We start from the raw sequence: 19,549 nt of genomic DNA, 5'->3' as shown, positions 1-19,549 counted from the left end.
GAATGGACCCTGAGATTCTGGAACTGTGTCAAGAAGGAAGTCATTGTGAAGTTGTTTAAAAAATGAGGCATCAGTAATGCCATGGATGGAACTGAGGATGAAATTTATCAGGATGAGGAAAGTGGCTCTTCAGAAGACACAGGTGATACAGAAAGTGAAGAAGATGATACCTCTGACATCGACAGTGACGAGGAGCTCTTGGCTTCCTGTGATGTATAAATAGTAAAGAAGTTACCAGTACATAAAATTTCTTGTATCTCTTCTTGTGTTTTCCAATTATTTGTTACATAAAATGCCTTGTACCATATGTTCAAAAAATAAATGCTGGCTGGGTATGGTGGCTCACACCTGTAATCTTAGCACTCTTGGAGGCCGAGGCAGGTAGACTGCCTAAGCTCATGAGTTCAAGACCAGCCCAATCAACAGTAAGACCCGGTCTCTAAAAAATAGCCAGGAGTTGTGGCGGGCACCTGTAGTCCCAGGTACTCAGGAGGCCAAGGCAAGAGAATCACTTGAGCCCAAGAGCTTGTGGTTGCTGTGAGTTATGACGCCACCAGATGCTACTGAGGGCAACAAAGTGAGACTCTGTCTCAAAAACTAAATAAATAAATAAATGCTAAAATTCCTTTATGCTACAAAAGACAAATACCTAAATATAAACCAACAGAAAACAGAATTTAAAAATTACGATGAAAATTTTTCTTTTCCCTGAATATTTGGACCAAAAATGTGAGTGTGCATTATACATGAGAGTAAAAATAGAGTAATTTGAAATATCGCTCTTTATTCTTAGTAGTATTTGTTCTGAAGACAACTCTTATCTGATATTAATACAGCCAATGTAGCTTTTTTGGCTAATGTTTTTATGTTATGTTTTCTCCTTCTTATTAATCTTGTATCTTTATAGAGTTGCTATCTTAAGTTAGTATGCAGTTGGATCTTGCTTTTTCTTTAAATCTGACAATCTCTTCCTTTATTTATTAATATAACTATTAATATGATTGATTTTAAATTTAAATTTATCTTCATTAAATTTGGAGAAAACATCAGCATTTCTCCATACATTCTTCTGGTTTTTCCCCTCCCCTCACACTCTACTCTGGAATTTCAGCTACATGTAAGTTATACTTCTTACTGTGTTACACAGATTATGAGTGCTTTGTGCATTATTTTTCATGTGTGCATGCGTGCGTGCATGTGTGCACTTTGAGTTGCTGCTGTGGGAAGCCTTCAGGCTCATTGATCTTTTCTTCTGTAGTGTATAATCAGCTATTTATCTTGTTTGTTAAATTTTTCATTTTCAGTAGTGTGTTTTTAACCTCCCTCCATGTTTTGTCTAGATCTCTTCTTGCACCTTTCATTTCTCTCCTCATCAAGCTGGTATTTATACCCCACCCTCTGGAACATGTAGAAGAGTTGTATCACCTACATTAACATCCTTATCTGCTAATCTCATCATCTTTGTCATTTCTAGGTCTGCCTCTGTTGACTGATTTTTTTTTTAACCTAGAGGGGTTATATAATATGCCTTTTTAAAAATACCTTGTTATTTGTGCTAGTCCACTAAATACTGTCAGATTTCTAGGAGTGGGAGATGAAGCTGTTACCCATAAGTTTGATCCTTACAAGCTTTGCTTTCAAGCATTGTTAGGGTATACAAGAACACACTTTAATGTTAAGGCAATTGAGCTCCACTTTCAAGGTGACACCATTCCAAAGACACTGTCTCATACATACCTCATGTATTGAGAGGTCTTTTATACCTCATTTATTGAGAATATGAACAATTTCTTATTCTGTGTGAGAGTTGCTTGATCTCTTGGTTTCTAGGTTATTTTTTCGGTCTTGAGTACTTTCCATTCATTCTTATGGGAATCAATACCCAGGCAACAGTTTAGGATACCACTCTGTAGATATCCAGAGTAGAGGTGGGCAAAGACTGCCCGTGGGCTAAATCTTCCATTACCTGTTGTTTGAACTGAAGTTTTATTGCAACATAGTCACACTCTTTCATTTGTGTATTTCTTTGTCTGCTTTTCCATTATAAATGTCATCAATGAATAGTTATGACAAACATCTTACTGCTTATAAAGTTCCAAATATTTATCTGCTCTTTACAGAAAATGTTTGTGAACCCCTGCTTTAGTGTTTCTCTCTATAATGATTATCTGCCCTGTAAATTACAGCCATTATTGGATACCTTAAGTCTGATTTTAGTTTCTTTGACTCTCAGGCTGTAACTGGGTTTCCTTTCCACAAATAAAAACAATAAGTAAATAAATAAAAGCAAATGAAAACTTAAATTACAAAATTACAATGAAAGATTTTTTTCGTGAAAGTTTGCACCAAAAACATTGAGTGCACATTATACACACTATTGCATTCATTATACATGACTGTATACAGACAGGCAAAAATAACACTAACAACCACCTACCTTATGGACGCATTTCCTTAAAAATGCTCCTTATATAATGTTATCAAAGTTGTTTTTGCTACAGTAACGTACACCTGCCTACCTACATGCTTATACAGTTTGTATTAGTATTTCTGGCCTAAATTTCAGCTAAATTCTTTGTAAATGTAACCAGTTAAAGGAAGATAATGTTTTACTATGCAATATGAAAACATGTTTCTAACAAAAGAAGATGAAAATACTAAGCAACCAACCAGTTTTAACTTGTTTTTCTGAATAACATCTTTGTTTTCCTTTTGATATATCTCCATTTTCTTTTTGGTGTTGTCCAAATCCACATTGTTGGTCAAGTTGAAAACTGCAACAGAAAGGAAACAATGACATAAAGTATAGTTTTAATATAAACCTTGAATAGAAAATAAAAACCAAATATTTGCACAGTGACTTCTTATTAATTGAGTTGTCATTCTTTATAGCTCTACTTGTGACCTTTAATCTGCTCTACTTTCAGCTTAACTCTAGTTATAGCAACCATGTATCCTGAGCTAAATATAAGGACTGTCCATTGAATGGAATATCTAAATATCAGGATCACTCCAGAAAACCTAAGATGTTTGTTTACCATAATCACATTAGATTTGATTTTTAGTCCCTATTCTAACTTAAAAAGTATACACAAAAGATTGTTCAAATTTTTTAAATAAAATTAGTAAACCTGGGATGTACTATAATTCTCATCAAAACTGAAAAGAAACTGAGCTCTAAAAATAGAAAACTAATCCAAAAGAATAAAAAATCATATGTTTGTATAATTTATATTAAAGAAAAAAAGAATTATTCACATTCTAATTTTCTCCAACATGACTAAACACAGTTGAATTATTTTCCATGTAATCTAGATCTCGGAAAGTATCACACAGAAAAGAGTTGAAACTTAAGATGGAAAGTCATGGATAAAGGAGCACCAAAATTTACAGTAAAATAATTTCTTAAGAGAAGCCACTGAGATATGTTCAGATACTGATAAATTTTCACTGAGATAGAATTTTCTTTTTATAATTCTAACTCAAAATAATTTGAATTTTAAATGTAATACTGCCTTCTATGTTTATATATACAAATCAAAAGTTTACTATAATACTCTAAACAAAAAGAATTTTTTAATCTCTTCTGAACTCATACATTATTACAAAGCACTGCCCCACTACCCTATATAGTTAGCATTAGCCTGTACAAAAAAGAATCCATATCTATAAGACTTTCCTGTTCCATAATTCAGTTCAGGCCTCCCTCAACTTCCCCTGCAACCTTTCCCCACAGGTTATTAGCCCTTTTACCCCTTCTACCATTACTTGCCATTGCTTCCTGTCCTAAAACAAGATGAATCTACACTCTATAGCTCTGCTCTATCCCCTAGGTTCCTACAGATTGACATATTCATATACTGATTTCTTATAAAGCTAAATATATTCTACCATATAATCCAGCAATCAAGCTCCTTAGTATTTATCCAAATGAATTGAAAACTACTATCCATACAAAAATCTACACATGGTTACAACAGCTTTATTCATAATTGCCAAAAGTGGGAAGCAACCAAGATGTCCTTCAATAAATTGATAATAGAATATTATTGTTAAAAAGAAATGAGCCAACTTTAAAAAATACACACACACACACAGAGTTAAAAGATCAATGTTGCCAAGGCTAGGGAAGGATGAAAGGAAGAACACAGAGGATTCTCAGGACAATGAAACAACTCTGTATGATACTATAATGCTTATCATTTCTCAAAACCAAGAGAATATAAAAGTAATTAAAAGGAACCATAATGTAAACTATGGACTTTGTGTGTTAATGACAGGCTAATGTAGGTTCACTGATTATCACAACATATGACTCTGATGCAGGATCCTAATAGTGGGAAAGGGTATACATGTATGGGAGTAGGAAGTATAGGGGAACTGTTTATACTTCCTGCTCAATCTTGCTGCCAACATAAAATTGTTTTTAAAAAACTTCCCATCTGGTAAGAGTTCAAAAAAATTCTTGTTAAATTATTATGAGAGACAAAAAGTAAACTAATACTAAAATTTATAATTATTAATGCTCTTATAATTATTGATTCAATTAAAACTTTTACAATTACAGACTTGAAAATCGCAAAGTTTGTAAGATTGAAAACTAAGGAAGAGATATTTGTAGTTTCTTTTTTATTTTTTCTTTGAGACAGAGTCCTACTACATCACCCTCGGCAGAGTGCCGTGATGTCACAGCTCACAGCAACCTCACACTCTTGGGCTTAAGCAATTCTCTTGCCTCAGCCTCCCAAGTAGCTAGGACTACAGGCACCAGCCACAACGCCCAGCTACATTTGTGGTTTCTTATGGTATGAATCCACTAAAGTAAAGGTTTTCAAATTGATATTACAGCAATTTTTTTTAAAAGCCCGCCATTTACTAGAAAATGATAAAGTTACTACTGATTAAACTTTCCTAAAAAATGACTATAATCCAGCACTCTAGGAGGCCAAGACAGGTAGATGGGTTGAGCTCAGGATTTCAAGACCAGTCTGTGCAAGAGCAAAACCCCATCTCTAAAAATGGCTGGGAGTTGTAGCAGGAGCCTATGGTCCCAGCTACTTGGGAGGCTGAGGCAAGAGAATTACTTGAGCCCAAGAGTTTGAGGTTGCTGTGAACTGTGATGCCATGGCACTCTACCAAGGATGACAAAGTAAGACTCTATCTCAAAAAAATAAATAAATAAAAATAAACTTTCCTAAATAGAACCCAGAAATAATCTTAAAATCTAAGTGAAATTAATCTCTTTATATACAATTTTTATGCTTATTTAAAACTTCATGATGAATTTCAATAAAAGTAAATAGCAATTTGTTTCATGTTTTTAATAGAAAGCAAAGGTAACAGTAATGTAATAGGTACAAATCACAATCATAGATAATGCAAGCCTCTTCTTTTAAAAAGAAAAGAATCGTAATAGTGAATTACTATACATTTAAAACTTTTCAGATCAAGCCTCATTCATACCATAATGAATCAAGTTGGTATAATAGCCTAGAAGAAAAAGAAATGGAAGCTAATTTTCTATAACAATCACTTGACCCTTTCTCCACTTACTGATTTAGCTTAGATGTTGACCTGCCTTTAGCCAAGTATTAGAAGCAAACAAAAAACCATTGTATTTTCTGAAAGATTTAATGTTAAAATTTAAGTACAATTTTGAAGTCTTTGATCTCTAGAATTTATAATTAAAGCCCTTAGGACTTTCTCACCCTTTTCAAATAAGTATTCTCTACACCAAAAGAATAATCTATTTATTATAAAACTAAGAACAAATGTTTGAGATAATTCCTAAGGCCATAAGGAAGAATATTCATGTATAGATTGTCCTAACCACAGAAAAGAATCTATTGTTAATGCCATCAAAAGTGCATCTTCATATATGTCCCTTCTAATTGTAAATTTCTGATGTCATCATTTGAAATTATAATTTTCAATTTTTATACTTGTGATGTCCAAAGGATTCATGACTTATATAACAAAATAATCTCAATCTCCAATTTATGAATCCTCAAATGTTGATCTCTCAGAGGCACCCTAATAATTATAGTCCTCTCATTCTAAGCTTAAACATCTTCAATAGTACCCTTCTACTTATAAGGTCAAGTTCAAACTCCTTAAATATCCTCCAAAAATATAGCCCCAACCTACTTTTTTTCCTCTCATCTCTATCCCACAGAACCCCACGTTCTAGACTCAGACTATTAACTTTTCTCTTAGCCTACCAAATACTTTCATGGGCCTGAGAGAAAGAAAAATCTAAGTTTTCAAATTTTACAATTTGTCTCCATTATTTACTAGCAATATAATGCTGGGCACAATACCTAAGCTGTCTCTTAGAGTTTTGAAAATTTTATGAGATAATGTGTGTACAGCTCAGTCTGGTACTTAGCAAGCACCCATTAAATTAACATTTTATACTTTTGATTAACACAAAGAGTCATACAGATATCACAAACATTTAATGACTCATCTTTAAAAGTATGAAAAAACACAAAAGTAGAAAGCTATTGAAAGAAGATTTAAAAGGCAGTTTTTCATAACAAGCAGAACAATGCCACACAATTAAGCAGTGGAGCCACACCCTAACAAAACTTAAAAGGTCTAAAATCACAGTCTACCTCATTCTTCATTTCTGCACACTCCCCACCCAACAGAACAAAATAAAAAATACTGCCTGTTTTCCAGCCTAATATTATTATCTTGATTAATACCATACAAGTGTTTCATCCAGGCCAGGTCCTAATTTGTTAATTCATCCTTGCTTATTCTAATTCACATCCTATATCAAATCAGTTTCCTGACTATTCTAAAACATTCCCTTTGTCTGTCACCATTGTTAGTATCTACTCTTAAGTCCCTATTATTTCTCATCCAAATTATTATAATGGTCTCTTAAAAATGGTCTTCCAATCTGGGCATAGTAGAGGATTTGGGGAGGCCAAGGTGGGAGGATGCCTTGAAGTCAAGAGTTTGAGACCAGGCTTGGCACCTGTAGCTCAGCAGTTAGGGCTCCAGCCACATACACTGAGGCTGGTGGGTTCGAACCTAGCCCAAGCCTGCTAAACAAACAAACAAACAAACAAGAAACACAGCTGGGCATTGTGGCGGGCACCAGTCGTCCCAGTTATAAGGGAGGCTGGGGCAGGAGAATCGCTTGAGCCCAAGAATTTGAGGTTGATGGCTGCTTTAAGCTGTGATGCTGTGGCACTCTACCAAGGGTGACATAGTGACATACTGAGACTCTGTCTCAAAAAAAAAGAGGGCGGCACCTGTGGCTCAAAGGAGTAGGGCACCGGCCCTGTATGCCAGAGATGGCGGGTTCAAACCCAGCCCTAGCCAAAAAAACTGGAAAAAAAGAAGAGTTTGAGACCAGTCTGAGCAAGAGCAACACCCCATCTCTATTAAAAATAGAAAAAGTTAGCTGACTACAGTGGCATGCGCGGGAGGAGAGTTGAGGCAGAAGGATGGCTTGAGCTCAGAAGTTTGAGCTTATAGAACTAGAATGACACCACTGCACTCTACCCAAGGCAACAGAGTGAGATCCTGTCTCAGAACAAAAATAAAAACAAAAACAAAAAAGATGGGTTTCCCAGCCTTGACTACCTCCTCTTGGCCACAGAATAAAATGTTAACAACCCATTAAAAGCCCTCCTTTTTTTTTAACTTAAAATTTTAAGTTTAATTGATGAATAACAGCTCGATAGCTCTCACTCGCGCTCGCTCTCTCTCTCTCTCTCTCTCTCCCTCCCTCCCTGCCTTCCTCCCTCCTTCCCTCCCTCTCTCTCTCTATATATATATCTCTCCATAGGCTATAATGTGATGTTTTGATATATGTACACATTGTGGAACTATTTTATCAAGTTAATGAACATACTGCCTCTCTCTGCCTCTCTTCTCTACTCTTTCTCTCTCTTCTCTTCCCCACTCTCTCCTTATCTCTCTCCCCTCTTTTCTCTTCTGTTTTCTCTCCTCCTTGGTGCTGCTCTGCAGGCTCCCTCTTCCCACCAATGAAGACCTTTAATACAAAAAAAAAAAAAAAAAGTTAATGAACATATCCATCACCTGACTCACTTTTCCTTTTTATAGTAAGAATATTTCAAATCTATTCTTTTTAACAATTTTGAAATATACATTATAAACTATGTCACCATCCTATGGTCTCAAAAACATACTCCTCTATTCTAACTGACACTTTGTACCCTTTGGGCACCATCTCCCCGTTCTCTATCCCATGCCCATCCACAGTCTCTGGTAGCCACTATTCCACTCTCAGTTTGATGACTTAAGACTCCACATTCAGAGGATCATGCTACATAAGCGATGCCTATTTCGTTTAGCATCGTGTCCTCCAGGTTCACGCATGTTGGGGAATGCTGCAGAATTTCTCTTTTTGAAGGCTGAGTACTGTTGCATTGTATATATATACCATATTTTCTTTCACCCTTTCATCCACTGATGGACATTTACGTTGATGCCACACCTTAGGCATTGTAAAAAATGATGCAATGAACATGAGTGCAGATAACTAAATTCTAATTTAACATACTAAATTCTTTGAGATATATGCAGAAGTGGGACTACTGGGTAATAATAGAAGTGCTATTTTTAGTATGTGAGGAACCTCCATACTGTTCTCCACAATGGCTATCCTAATTTACATTCCTACCAAGAGTGTACAAGGGTTCCCTTTTCACTATACCTTTGCCAATAGTTGTTATCTTTTGCTGTTTTTGTAATAGCCATTCTAATGAGTGTGAAGTGATATACCATTGTGAGTTTAATAAATACATATGCATTTCCCCGACAATTAGCAATGTTGAACACTTTTTCATATAATGGTTGGCAATTCATAGGTCTTCTTTTGAGAAATGTCTACCATGTTTCCCCCAAAATAAGACCTACCCAAAAAATAAGCCCTAGCAGGATTTCTATGCATTTGTTAAACATAAGCCCTACCCCGATAATAAGACCTAGTGATGGGCATGGCTATGTAGCGTGTCTGCACATCCATGGCATGCATTTCAGTGTGAGCGCTACGAAGACCAGAATACCTTTTATCTGCCACAGCTCTTTTCTCTGAGCTGTTAGCACTTGTGCAGGTGTGCGTGTGGTAACCACGGTCTCAGGAATCCTATTGCACACGTGCAAACGGCTAGGAAAAAGGAGTTCACGCATCACTAGCACCAGCACCACCAACAAGATCAGCTCCCCCTGTCAGGTTCCAGAAGAAGATGAAGATGACTTAACTATATTTGAATAAATGTAGATTGTTGTATTATACTTAATAAAAATAAGACATCTCAGGTGGTGCCTGTGGCTCAAAGGAGTAGGGCGCCGGCCCCATATGTGGGAGGTGGTGGGTTCAAACCCAGCCCTTGCCAAAAACTGCAAAAAAAAAAAGACATCCCCTGAAAATAAGCCCTAGTGTGTCTTTTTGAGAAAAATTAAATATAAGACAGTGTCTTATTTTCAGGGAAACATGGTAGTCAGGTCCTCGGCCTATTTTTTAATCAAATTTTGTTTTCTTGCTATTGAAGTAAGTTCCTCATATAATTTAGAGATTAACCCCTTATCAGATATATAGTTTGCAAATATTTTCTCCCACTCTGTGGGTTGTCTCTTTTCTCTGTTGTTTCCTTTGATATACAGAAACTTTTTCGTTTCATAAAATTCCATTTGTCTATCTTTGCAATTGTTGCCTTTGGTACTAAGCCCTTCTTAACCCAGTCCAGCTCATTTCTCAAGCCTCCTTATTTTATTTATTTACTTATTTAGAGACAGAGTCTCACTATGTCAACCTCGGTAGAGTGTCGTGGCATTACAGCTCACAACAACCTTAAACTCCTGGGCTCAAGGGATTCTCTTGCCTCAGCCTCCCAAGTAGCTGGGAGTACAGGCACCCACCCCAATGCCTGGCTATTTTTGTTGCAGTTGTCATTGTTGGTTAGCTGGCCTGAGGCCGGGTTCAAACCTCCACCTTTAGTGTATGTGGCTGGTGCCTTAACAACTATACTACGGGCACCAAGCCAAGCCTCCCTATTTTCAAGTCATTCCAAACCATTGTCTGCCTACCTATAACAGACTAGTAGCTCATTCTCCAACATGCTCAACATCTTTGCACCTCTTCGCCTCTATCATTTGCTAAATGTTGTTCCATCCCCTTTCTACCTGCAAACTCCTATTCATCTTTTAAGGTCAAATTCACATGTCATCTCTTCCCTGAACTTCACCAAACTATACCTCTCCTTTCCAAAGCTAAATTAACTGCTTTCTTATCTAAATTCCCAGAGCATTTTACAAATCCTTATAAGATTTATTAAGTTAAATTATAGTTACTAGGTGATATAATTATCTCCCCCTTTATAGTCTGAACTTATTGAAGGCAACTATCATATATCCCCAGCAGTAAAGCAGTTTTACACACAATTAATAAATTACTTGCTGAATTGAAGTTCAAAAGAATAAACTATAAAATCCATGAGGTTAGTTCCCAAAACTCATTAATATCTTCAAATACAACATGAACTATTCTGTAATCAACATGATCAGTATTTACATTTGATTATTTACAAAAATCTGCTAAAGGGAGGAATCAATCTCTCTCTCTCTTTAAATACTTTAACTTAAAATGTATATAGTAGGTATATTGTCATTCTCTAACTTAATGACATATAACCAAATTCTAGTCTTTTTTAATTAGAGTTCTGCTTCTATGGGTCACAAATATCATACACATTGCTCAGTTTCCATTTTTTAGAAAGCAAATAAAGAACTTGAGAAACAGAATTCTAGAGTTTTACAATTTCTCCCTTATATATTATTTAAATTACATAATTACAATAACAAGTATAACTGGCATTAAGAAGGTTTGGTATATAATTCCTCTACTAGGTATATATCCAGAAGACCAAAAATCACACTACAACAAAGGTATTTGTACCAGAATGTTTACTGCAGCCCAATTCATAATTGCTCAGTCATGGAAGAAACCCAAGTGCCCATCAACCCGAGAATGGATTAATAAATTGTGGTATATGTACACCATGGAATATTATGCAGCCTTAAGAAAGATGGAGACTTTACCTCTTTCATGTTTACATGGATGGAACTAGAACATATTCTTCTTAGCAAAGTATCTCAAGAATGGAAGAAAAAGTATCCAATGTACTCAGCCCTACTATGAAACCAATTTGATATGAAAGCTATAACCCAATTATAGCCCAAGAATATAGGGAAAGGGGAGAGAGAGGGGAGGGGTTGGGGAAGGCTTGGTGGAGGGAGGGTAATTGGTGGAACCACACCTACGGTGTATCTTACAATAGTACATGTGAAATTTACTAAATGCCTTAACACAATAACTAAGAAAATGCCGTGAAGGCTATGTTAACCAGTTTGATGAAAATATTTCAAATTGTATATAAAACCAGCACATTATACTCCATGATTGAATTAATGTACACAGCTATGATTTAATAAATAAAAAAAAGGTTTGGTTTATCAATGATAATAATTCTTAGTGTATAAACAAACTGGTGAGAGAAGTACAGAGGTACACTTGAAGGAAGCTTCTGATGGACACCATTTACCATGGATTCATCAAGCCTTAGGCCCTCAGTCAATGCATTTTATGGAAAGGATGTCATTTACTCCAATGAGACAATTAAGTGGAAGTTAGTTAAGAATTTCCACATACTACAACTGAAAACAATCCTTCATGAGTACACTTAACAGCAGAATCAATTTCAATTAAATGCTCTGGTGAAAAAAAATAAATGTTAACATATTATATAACCCAAATATTCAGACTCGTTCTTGCCTGTTGATTCTAGTTTCCACTTCTGGACATACACCTTCAAACCAACTCATCTCAGAGCAAAACTACATATTTTTAAATCTCAGCTCAATTAGAAACTTATGCCAGAATCAAGGTTCTCCTGTAGTTCATCCCCTAAACCTGTTCTCCTCCTTCTTTGCTCCTCAGTTTCGTTCAGTTATCCTGACTGCCTGCTTGAACTTGTGACCACATATTCAACTTGTTCTTCTGCAACATCTATAATCTCCTTTCCACTGATTGCCTGACCAGACTTCTGACTAATCAGCTTGAATACATGCAAGCTGTTCTTCTTCCTGATTGCTATCTTACTGTACCTATGTATAGCCAGATTTCTACATATCTGCATACCTGCCCAGTTCCTGCAAGATTTCTTTCTGGTCTATATCCTAACTTTTCCATTTTACCTTTACACTCCCAATTCTACCATCTTTTCAGCTAAAATCCATAGTTACTCATGGTTACTAAGATCACATGCAAAGTGCAATAAGTACATTAGAATGAAAAAGCAGTGGCACTAAGGCACTGAACAATCCTAGAAAAGCAGTACAGTATGCTCTGTACACACTTTAGTTAAGGCATTAACCAATGGACTTAGACATTTTAGAAAAGTTTCAATAATAGTTGTAACAAAAATTTTTGGATTTTCTCAGGAAATAAATTTTAAAAATTAGAATAATCATTCTTTAGGAATTTGAATTTTCTGGCTTGGCGCCTGTAGCTCAAGTGGCTAAGGTGCCAGCCACATACACCTAAGGTGGCGGGTTCGAATCCAGCCCGGGCCTGCCAAAACAACAATGACAGCTGCAACCAAAAAATAGCTGGGCACTATGGCGGGTGCCTGTGGTCCCAGCTACTTGGGAGGCAGAGGCAGGAGACTCGCTTGAGCCCAGGAGTTGGAGGTTGCTGTGAGCTGTGATGCCACAGCACTCTACCCAGGGGGATAGCTTGAGGCTCTGTCTCAAAAAAAAAAAAAAGGAATTTGAATTTTCTAAAAATTTATCACATATAAATCTTATAAAGAGTAATCAATTTTATAATAATCATATTTTAATAATAAATACTGAGCTATTTAATAAATATTGAGCTCTTTAATAATAAATATTGGCTCTCAAGTTTGAGAGAAGAATAAAAAAGATGACTTGTAGTCTCATACTAATTTTCATAGCCTATAACCCTTACGTCATTTCCAAACCTGCACTTAGTAATAATTATGGCAACTTTAAAACCCAGCATTAATAACAACTTCTAGACTTTTTCATTTTAATTTTTTATAAAATTTTAAAATTATTGTGGACACATAATAGCTGGATATCTTCATTAAGTATATGTGTTTTCTAATTCACATGCAATGTGAATTAATCAAATCAGGATAACTAGAATAGCCACCACCTTAGGCATTTATCATTTCTTTGAGTTAGGAACATTCCAAATTCACTCTTTTAGTCATAGACTTTTTAATATCTCTGAAATTTTACTTAAGAAAACAGAAACAATACTTTTATTTTGATATAAGGATCCTTTTGACTAATCACATCAGAAAAAAAAGACAGTGAGATTACTCTAACCTCTGATTCCAGAGTAACATTGAACAATAGAATGCTATTTTACCATCAACTGCTTCAAAGTATTTTCCAAATGCTGTATCTACAGAAGCATAAATTATGACAGACAACATATGCCTTTAGTCACCAAGAATGAAGTTAACAGAAATCCTATTTTTTTTAAAAATCAGAACATACTTTCCTTTAAACTACCTTTATCAACATGAACCTACCTTCCCAGCTGTAAGGTGTTACTACCCCTATTAATCATATTTTTTCCTAAGATAAAATATTATTTAAGCATGTCCTTTATTTAAATATGCCTTCAATTTGATAAACATGATCTATGTACAAAAGAAAGTAATTAGGTGAACATTAGCTATCACAACAAAACCTGTTAGAGATTTTTATGTGAGATGTTCCCCTAGCCATCTAAAAGATAAAAGCACAAATTCTTACAGTCTAGCACTGCAAATTAAAAACATACCAATTTCTTCCACTTCTTCTAGGAAATCATTATATTCTCTTAGACTAGGAAAGTCTTCTTCCCTTTTATTGTATCTTCAAGAGAACCAAAAAAAAAAAAAAATCAACATATGACATATCATTCTTTTCTTTTTTATTATTTGAGATAGACCATTTTATCTAAATGGTTTGTTTGTTCCTACCTAATTTATACATGATATATAAAAAGGAATTTGCATACAACACTGTTTCTTTTTCTTTTTGAGACAGAGTCTCACTTTGTCACCCTCGATAGAGTGCCGTGGCTTCATAGCTCACAACAACCTCAAACTCCTAGGCTCAAGTGATCCTCCTGTCTCAGCCTTCCAAGTAGCTGGGACTACAGGCACCCACCACAACACCTGGCTATTTTTAGAGAGGGGATCTCACTCTTGCTCAGGCTGGTCTCAAACCTGTGAGCTCAGGCAATCCAACTGCCTCAGCACAGAGTACTGGGATTACAGGAGGGAGTCACAGCACCCAAACCCCACAATACTGTTTCCTTACACCAGGTTTGTTAATTAGGCCAAAAATGCTTTCTTAAAGCCTTACAGCTATGAAGAAGGAGTAGAATTAAGAGAAAATAGTACAGGGTAGCGCCTGTGGCTCAAAGGAGTAGGGCGCCAGCCCCATATACTGGTGATGGCGGGTTCAAACCCGGCCTTGGCCAAAAAATGAAAAAAAAAAAAAAAAGAGAGAGAGAGAGAGAGAAAATGGTATAATATGTAAAATTCATGTATGACTTGAGGGAAAGACTGGGAAATGAGCTTATGTAAGTTATTATCATTGGAAATTATGATATTGTTTATTTTAATAAAAAGATTCATTAAGTAAACAAAAAATTAACTTAAAAGTGACTCCCATATTTTTCATAACAGTTATAGTCTAAAGAATTCTAGATTGGGAAAATTGGTAAACACAATAGAACCTCCATACATTGACTACCTCCTTAAGTTCGCCTAATTTTCGTAGGGACACATACCATATGTACACGTAAGTATAGTAGGCCAAGTTTCCTAGGTTGACCAGTTTGTTACATTCCCTTGAGTAGTCAACTTACAGAGGTTCTAGATTGCATATGGTAATATACCTGTGAAAAACTATAAGGAATTAATAATAAAAGATCAGAATCTGTGAGACTACCTCCCAGAAGTAATCCAAATATAGTAAAACCTCTGTAGTTCACCACCTCCCTACACTGACCAGCTCCTCAAGTTGACTTTAATTTTCTTAGACCAGAAATGCACCACCTGTATGCATCAGTACCGTAGGCCTAGTTCCTTAAGTTGATCACTTCACCTCATTCCATATGTTGACCAGTTTGTTATAGTTCTTGGGGTGGTCAACTTACAGAGGTTGTACTATAATAAAAGAGTAGCTAGGAACATGGATAAAGTATCATTGGTTAGATATTAGAAAGATGCTTAAAACACTGATGTCCTGGGTTGAAATGTATACTACCAAAAGTAAGAAGAAAGTAAATAAATATATTATTTTAATTTCAAAAGCAATAGGATGCCTTATAATAGAAGAACAGATAAAATGAAACCCAAAACTCCTCAATGAGTAAAAAGTAAAATGTAAATTGTAAATAAAAAAGATTAAAATATATATAGGTCTGTACATTTAACTATACACACATACACTATACCTACATATATGTGTGGATTATATAACATCCATATATAACATGTATGTGGATTCTATAACATACATACCAAAATAAATTGTAGCCAACATATAATTTTCTCTAATAACCTTCAAATCTTAACTTAATGTTACCTCCTCAGCCCTACTTGATATCACTGACCTACTAACACTCAGCCACTAACATCATAAGCACTTCCTCAATTTATAAAAATGAGGAAGCTTTGTTTGCTTGTTTTATTGTCTTTTTGCTATACTCTAAGTCTCACAAGCACGGGGTTTACAGCCACTTTATTCATCATTTCATACCTCCTGCCTAACATGCATAACATCGTGTTTACACAGTAGATTCTCAATACATATCTACTAAATAAATTAAACAAATAGGAAATAAATTATAAAGCCATCAATCAAGAGACTCTTTTTAAACAAAAGTTAGATTAATGATATTACTTAGTTCTCTAAGAACTTTAATTTGTGTTAAATACATAGATGAATTTAGTTATTCACTTGCCACTCTGCCCATATTTATATCAGCAAACAATGGTATCAATTATTGAAATAATTGCCAAAGTCCTTTTCGTTGACTGAATCATTCAAGCAATAATACTTACATCTTTAGCACTTTTTTCCGAATCTCAACCTCTTTGTCAACAGTGGGATCTTCAAAGAGCTGCACCCTGAAGTTGCTCTTTCTAAGTGGAGTACCACACTCAGGACAGTTTCCAGCTCCTCTCACAAACAGTAAGTCCACACAACTCTCACACCTGTAGGGAGAGAAAAAAAACATAACAATTAAATCTGTAACAAATCTGAATAGTTTGCCTCTTTGAGGGAAGGAGGGTGAGACATGAAAACTAGTCATTGCTACTTAATGACTACTTACAGATTCCTTACCAATAAATCTTTTGGAAAATGTTCATTTTCATTTGGAGCTTACTTTTCAGATATAGGTATCATAAGGGTTATCAATTTAGTTTTATAAATTAAAGAAATTTATAAACTGAGTAGGAAACTTGGAAGATTCAGAACAGCAGGACAGGGAGAACTCAAACAGCATGGAAAAGACTGGTCACTCCCATGCCCAGCCCAGTATCAACCTCAGGCCTAGGCAAGAGAAGCCTCTACTAAGGGCCTGCACTTTACAGAGCCCTGAATACCCCAAGCAGTAAAACAGACTCTTTTCGTTCCTTTCATTCCTGTAAGGAAATTTTCTGAAAGTTCAGCAACCAGTTGAGCAAATGAAAATCACAAGAGAGAGGTACTAGCTGAACAAGGCCCCATAGATGATAAAGAATTTAATCCAGTATTAATCCAGTATTACATAGAGAAGGAAAACTCAACACAGCTTCCACTATGAGAAATCCTAGAAAGAGCAGCAGCTTTTAAAAGCTGTATTCAGTTAAAGTTGAGTGCCCCAAATCAACTAAAGTGATTGCCCAAGTAAGCCAAACACCTGCACCCTCTCTGTTCTCTTTTGGGTAGTATAATTTTGGGATAAGCATAGAAGTTCTTGGAAGTCTTGAATTGAAAACACAAGGAACTGGAGAGGTGCACTTCTGTTGACAGATTCCTGGGGGCTTGGTGGGTTCAGTCTGCATATATTGTTTACATGGATCCAGGTAACACCTAACCATTCCTGCCCTGCCCCAACAGATCCATGCCACCACTCAGGCATGGACAGGAGAGATCTATTCCTTTACCCTCTGGTCTTAAGGGTGCAGGTTGCTGGGAGCTTAAGATGCAGTATGGGAACTCAGGGTAGGCCTAGGATGTAGCTTGAATTATAATTTTTAAATATTCAAATATTCTGATACCATTCAAACATTTGTAGTCCTCCCGTTGTAATTTTGCCCAACTTCGTATGTTTTAGGGACAAACCGTCCTACTCACTCCTTTTTTTTTTTGCAATACCTGAACTTATGTATTTCTTCATATTGAGTTTCTGTACAACATACTTCATGAAGGCAGAATTTGACCTATTTTGTTCTCTATCCCCAGGGCCTGACAATAAGTACTCATCAGATAAACCTTACAGAACAAAAAATAATAAATAAAAGACAATAGGAAAAAGAGACATTATAATGAATGGAAAAAAGTTGATTCCTTCCAAGTTGTGTATGGAATAAGCTAAATGAACAGAATTTTCAGGGTTGCTAGTAATATTGGCCTTTACATATTTCTATCTTAATGGTATCTTCAAAAAACAGCAGGAAAAAACATCCCAAATATATTTTATTAACAGTTTTATTACCAAGATCAACAAAATCCCAGATAAACCACTTCAGGAAGTTTAGAAGTGGTACATTTTCACCATTCTTTGTGGTTAGAGGAAATTGAATCCAACTATAGAAACTAAAACAGACACACTTTACAACCATACTGATTAAAGATATTTATAAATATCCAAAATTTTCAAAATTACATAACCAGGTCATAGAGACTAGACTCAGTCAAACAATTCAGTTAGCAAGGTAATACAGAACACTACTATTTCTAGAATTCATATTGTGTATTTGACATATTATTTGTTTCCAAAAACAGTTGAATGTCCCCATTTTTTTACAATCTGCCTTAAATCATAACAATTTAGGCTCGGTGCCTGTGGCTCAAGTGGCTAAGGCGCCAGCCACATACACCTAAGGTGGCGAGTTCGAATCCAGCCCGGGCCCGCCAAAACAACAATGACGGCTGCAACCAAAAAATAGCCAGGTGCTGTGGCGGGCGCCTGTGGTCCCAGCTACTTGGGAGGCTGCGGGTGCCTGTGGTCCCAGCTACTTGGAAGGCTGAGGCAGGAGACTCGCTTGAGCCCAGGAGTTGGAGGTTGCTGTGAGCTGTGATGCCACGGCACTCTACCCAGGGGGATAGCTTGAGGCTCTGTCTCAAAAAAAAAAAAAATCATAACAATTTAAACAGTATAATGATCTTTTACAGTAGTTTATTCTCTTATATAGCATTTTCCCTTTCTAATTCTAACTGCTAAAAGAGTACTTTTTTTTTTGAGACAGAGACTCAAGCTGTTGCCCTGGATAGAGTCCTATGGCATCATAACTCCCAGCAACATCCAACTCAAGCTCAAGCAATCCTCTTGCCTCAGTTTTTTTCTATTTTTAGTAGAAAAAAACTTTTTGCTCAGGCTGGCCTCATACTCATGAAGTCAAGCAATCCACTCACGTCAGCCTCCCAGAATGCTGGGATTATAGGCATGAGCCACTGCACCTGGCCAAAGAATACTGTTTTGTTTTTTGAGACAGAGTCTCAGGCTGTCTTCCTGGGTAGAGTGCTATGGCATCATAGCTCACAGCAACCTTAAACTCTTGGGCTTAAGTGATTCTCTTGCCTCAGCCTCCCAAGTAGCTGAGATTACAGGCTCCTGCCACAATGCCCAGCTATTTTGTTGTTGTTGTTGTTGCAGTTGTCATTGTTGTTTTAGCAGGCCCAGGCCAGGTTTGAACCTGCCAGCCTCAGTGTATGCAGCCAGCGCCCTACCCACTGAGCTATGGACACCGCCAAAGGATACTTTTTTTAAAAGCTCAAACAACATAGAATTATACAGAGAAAAAAACTGAAAGTTTTACTTCATTCTCTTCTATAACTCACTTCCCACAGGTAACACACTACTGCTAAGTCTAGCATTTATGTGGCCATATCTTCTACATATTTATGAAATATATATAAACAATCTATCATGTAAAAAAAGAATAGAAGTTGATAATTACTAGTTCACTTTATCTGACAACAAGGCAACAGTACATGGATGATCTCTTGCCTCCAAAAGTGTTTTTTTCAAATAAAACTTATATTCTACAGAACAAAGAAAAATTTACTGAAAAAGCTCAAATCTTCAGTCATTCCTCATTCCCTGAAACATTTTTGTGGTTTGTCCTTTGTTTTGAAAACCCAAAATGCTACCTTCATTCTCTTATCTCTCTAAATTCCTTATTTTTAGCAGATTTTTTTCTTTTGTCAAGAATATTCAATCCCCAGCCTTTTGTAGTCCTCCCGTTGTAATTTTGCCCAACTT

The 19,549-nt window shown here is 36.0% G+C and overlaps 1 protein-coding gene across 1 annotated transcript in view; it reads right to left on the bottom strand.

The window, feature by feature from the left end:
- The window catches only part of MNAT1 (MNAT1, CDK activating kinase assembly factor), a 242,265-nt gene that overhangs the window by 181,422 nt on the left and 41,294 nt on the right, over positions 1–19,549 (bottom strand). Inside the window, exons 2-4 of the mRNA XM_003794427.3 lie at positions 16,140–16,292; positions 13,862–13,935; positions 2,671–2,774 (exon numbers count right to left, since the gene is read on the bottom strand). Coding sequence (XP_003794475.1) covers positions 2,671–2,774; positions 13,862–13,935; positions 16,140–16,292 — 331 coding nt within the window. The remainder of the gene's footprint in view (positions 1–2,670; positions 2,775–13,861; positions 13,936–16,139; positions 16,293–19,549) is intronic.

Source organism: Otolemur garnettii, unplaced genomic scaffold (assembly GCF_000181295.1).
Source record: "Otolemur garnettii isolate 467f Iridium unplaced genomic scaffold, OtoGar3 scaffold00081, whole genome shotgun sequence".
Taxonomy (NCBI): Eukaryota; Metazoa; Chordata; class Mammalia; order Primates; family Galagidae; genus Otolemur; species Otolemur garnettii.
The sequence above is the reverse complement of the archived record's forward strand: the minus strand, read 5'-3'. Positions and strand labels throughout refer to the sequence as shown.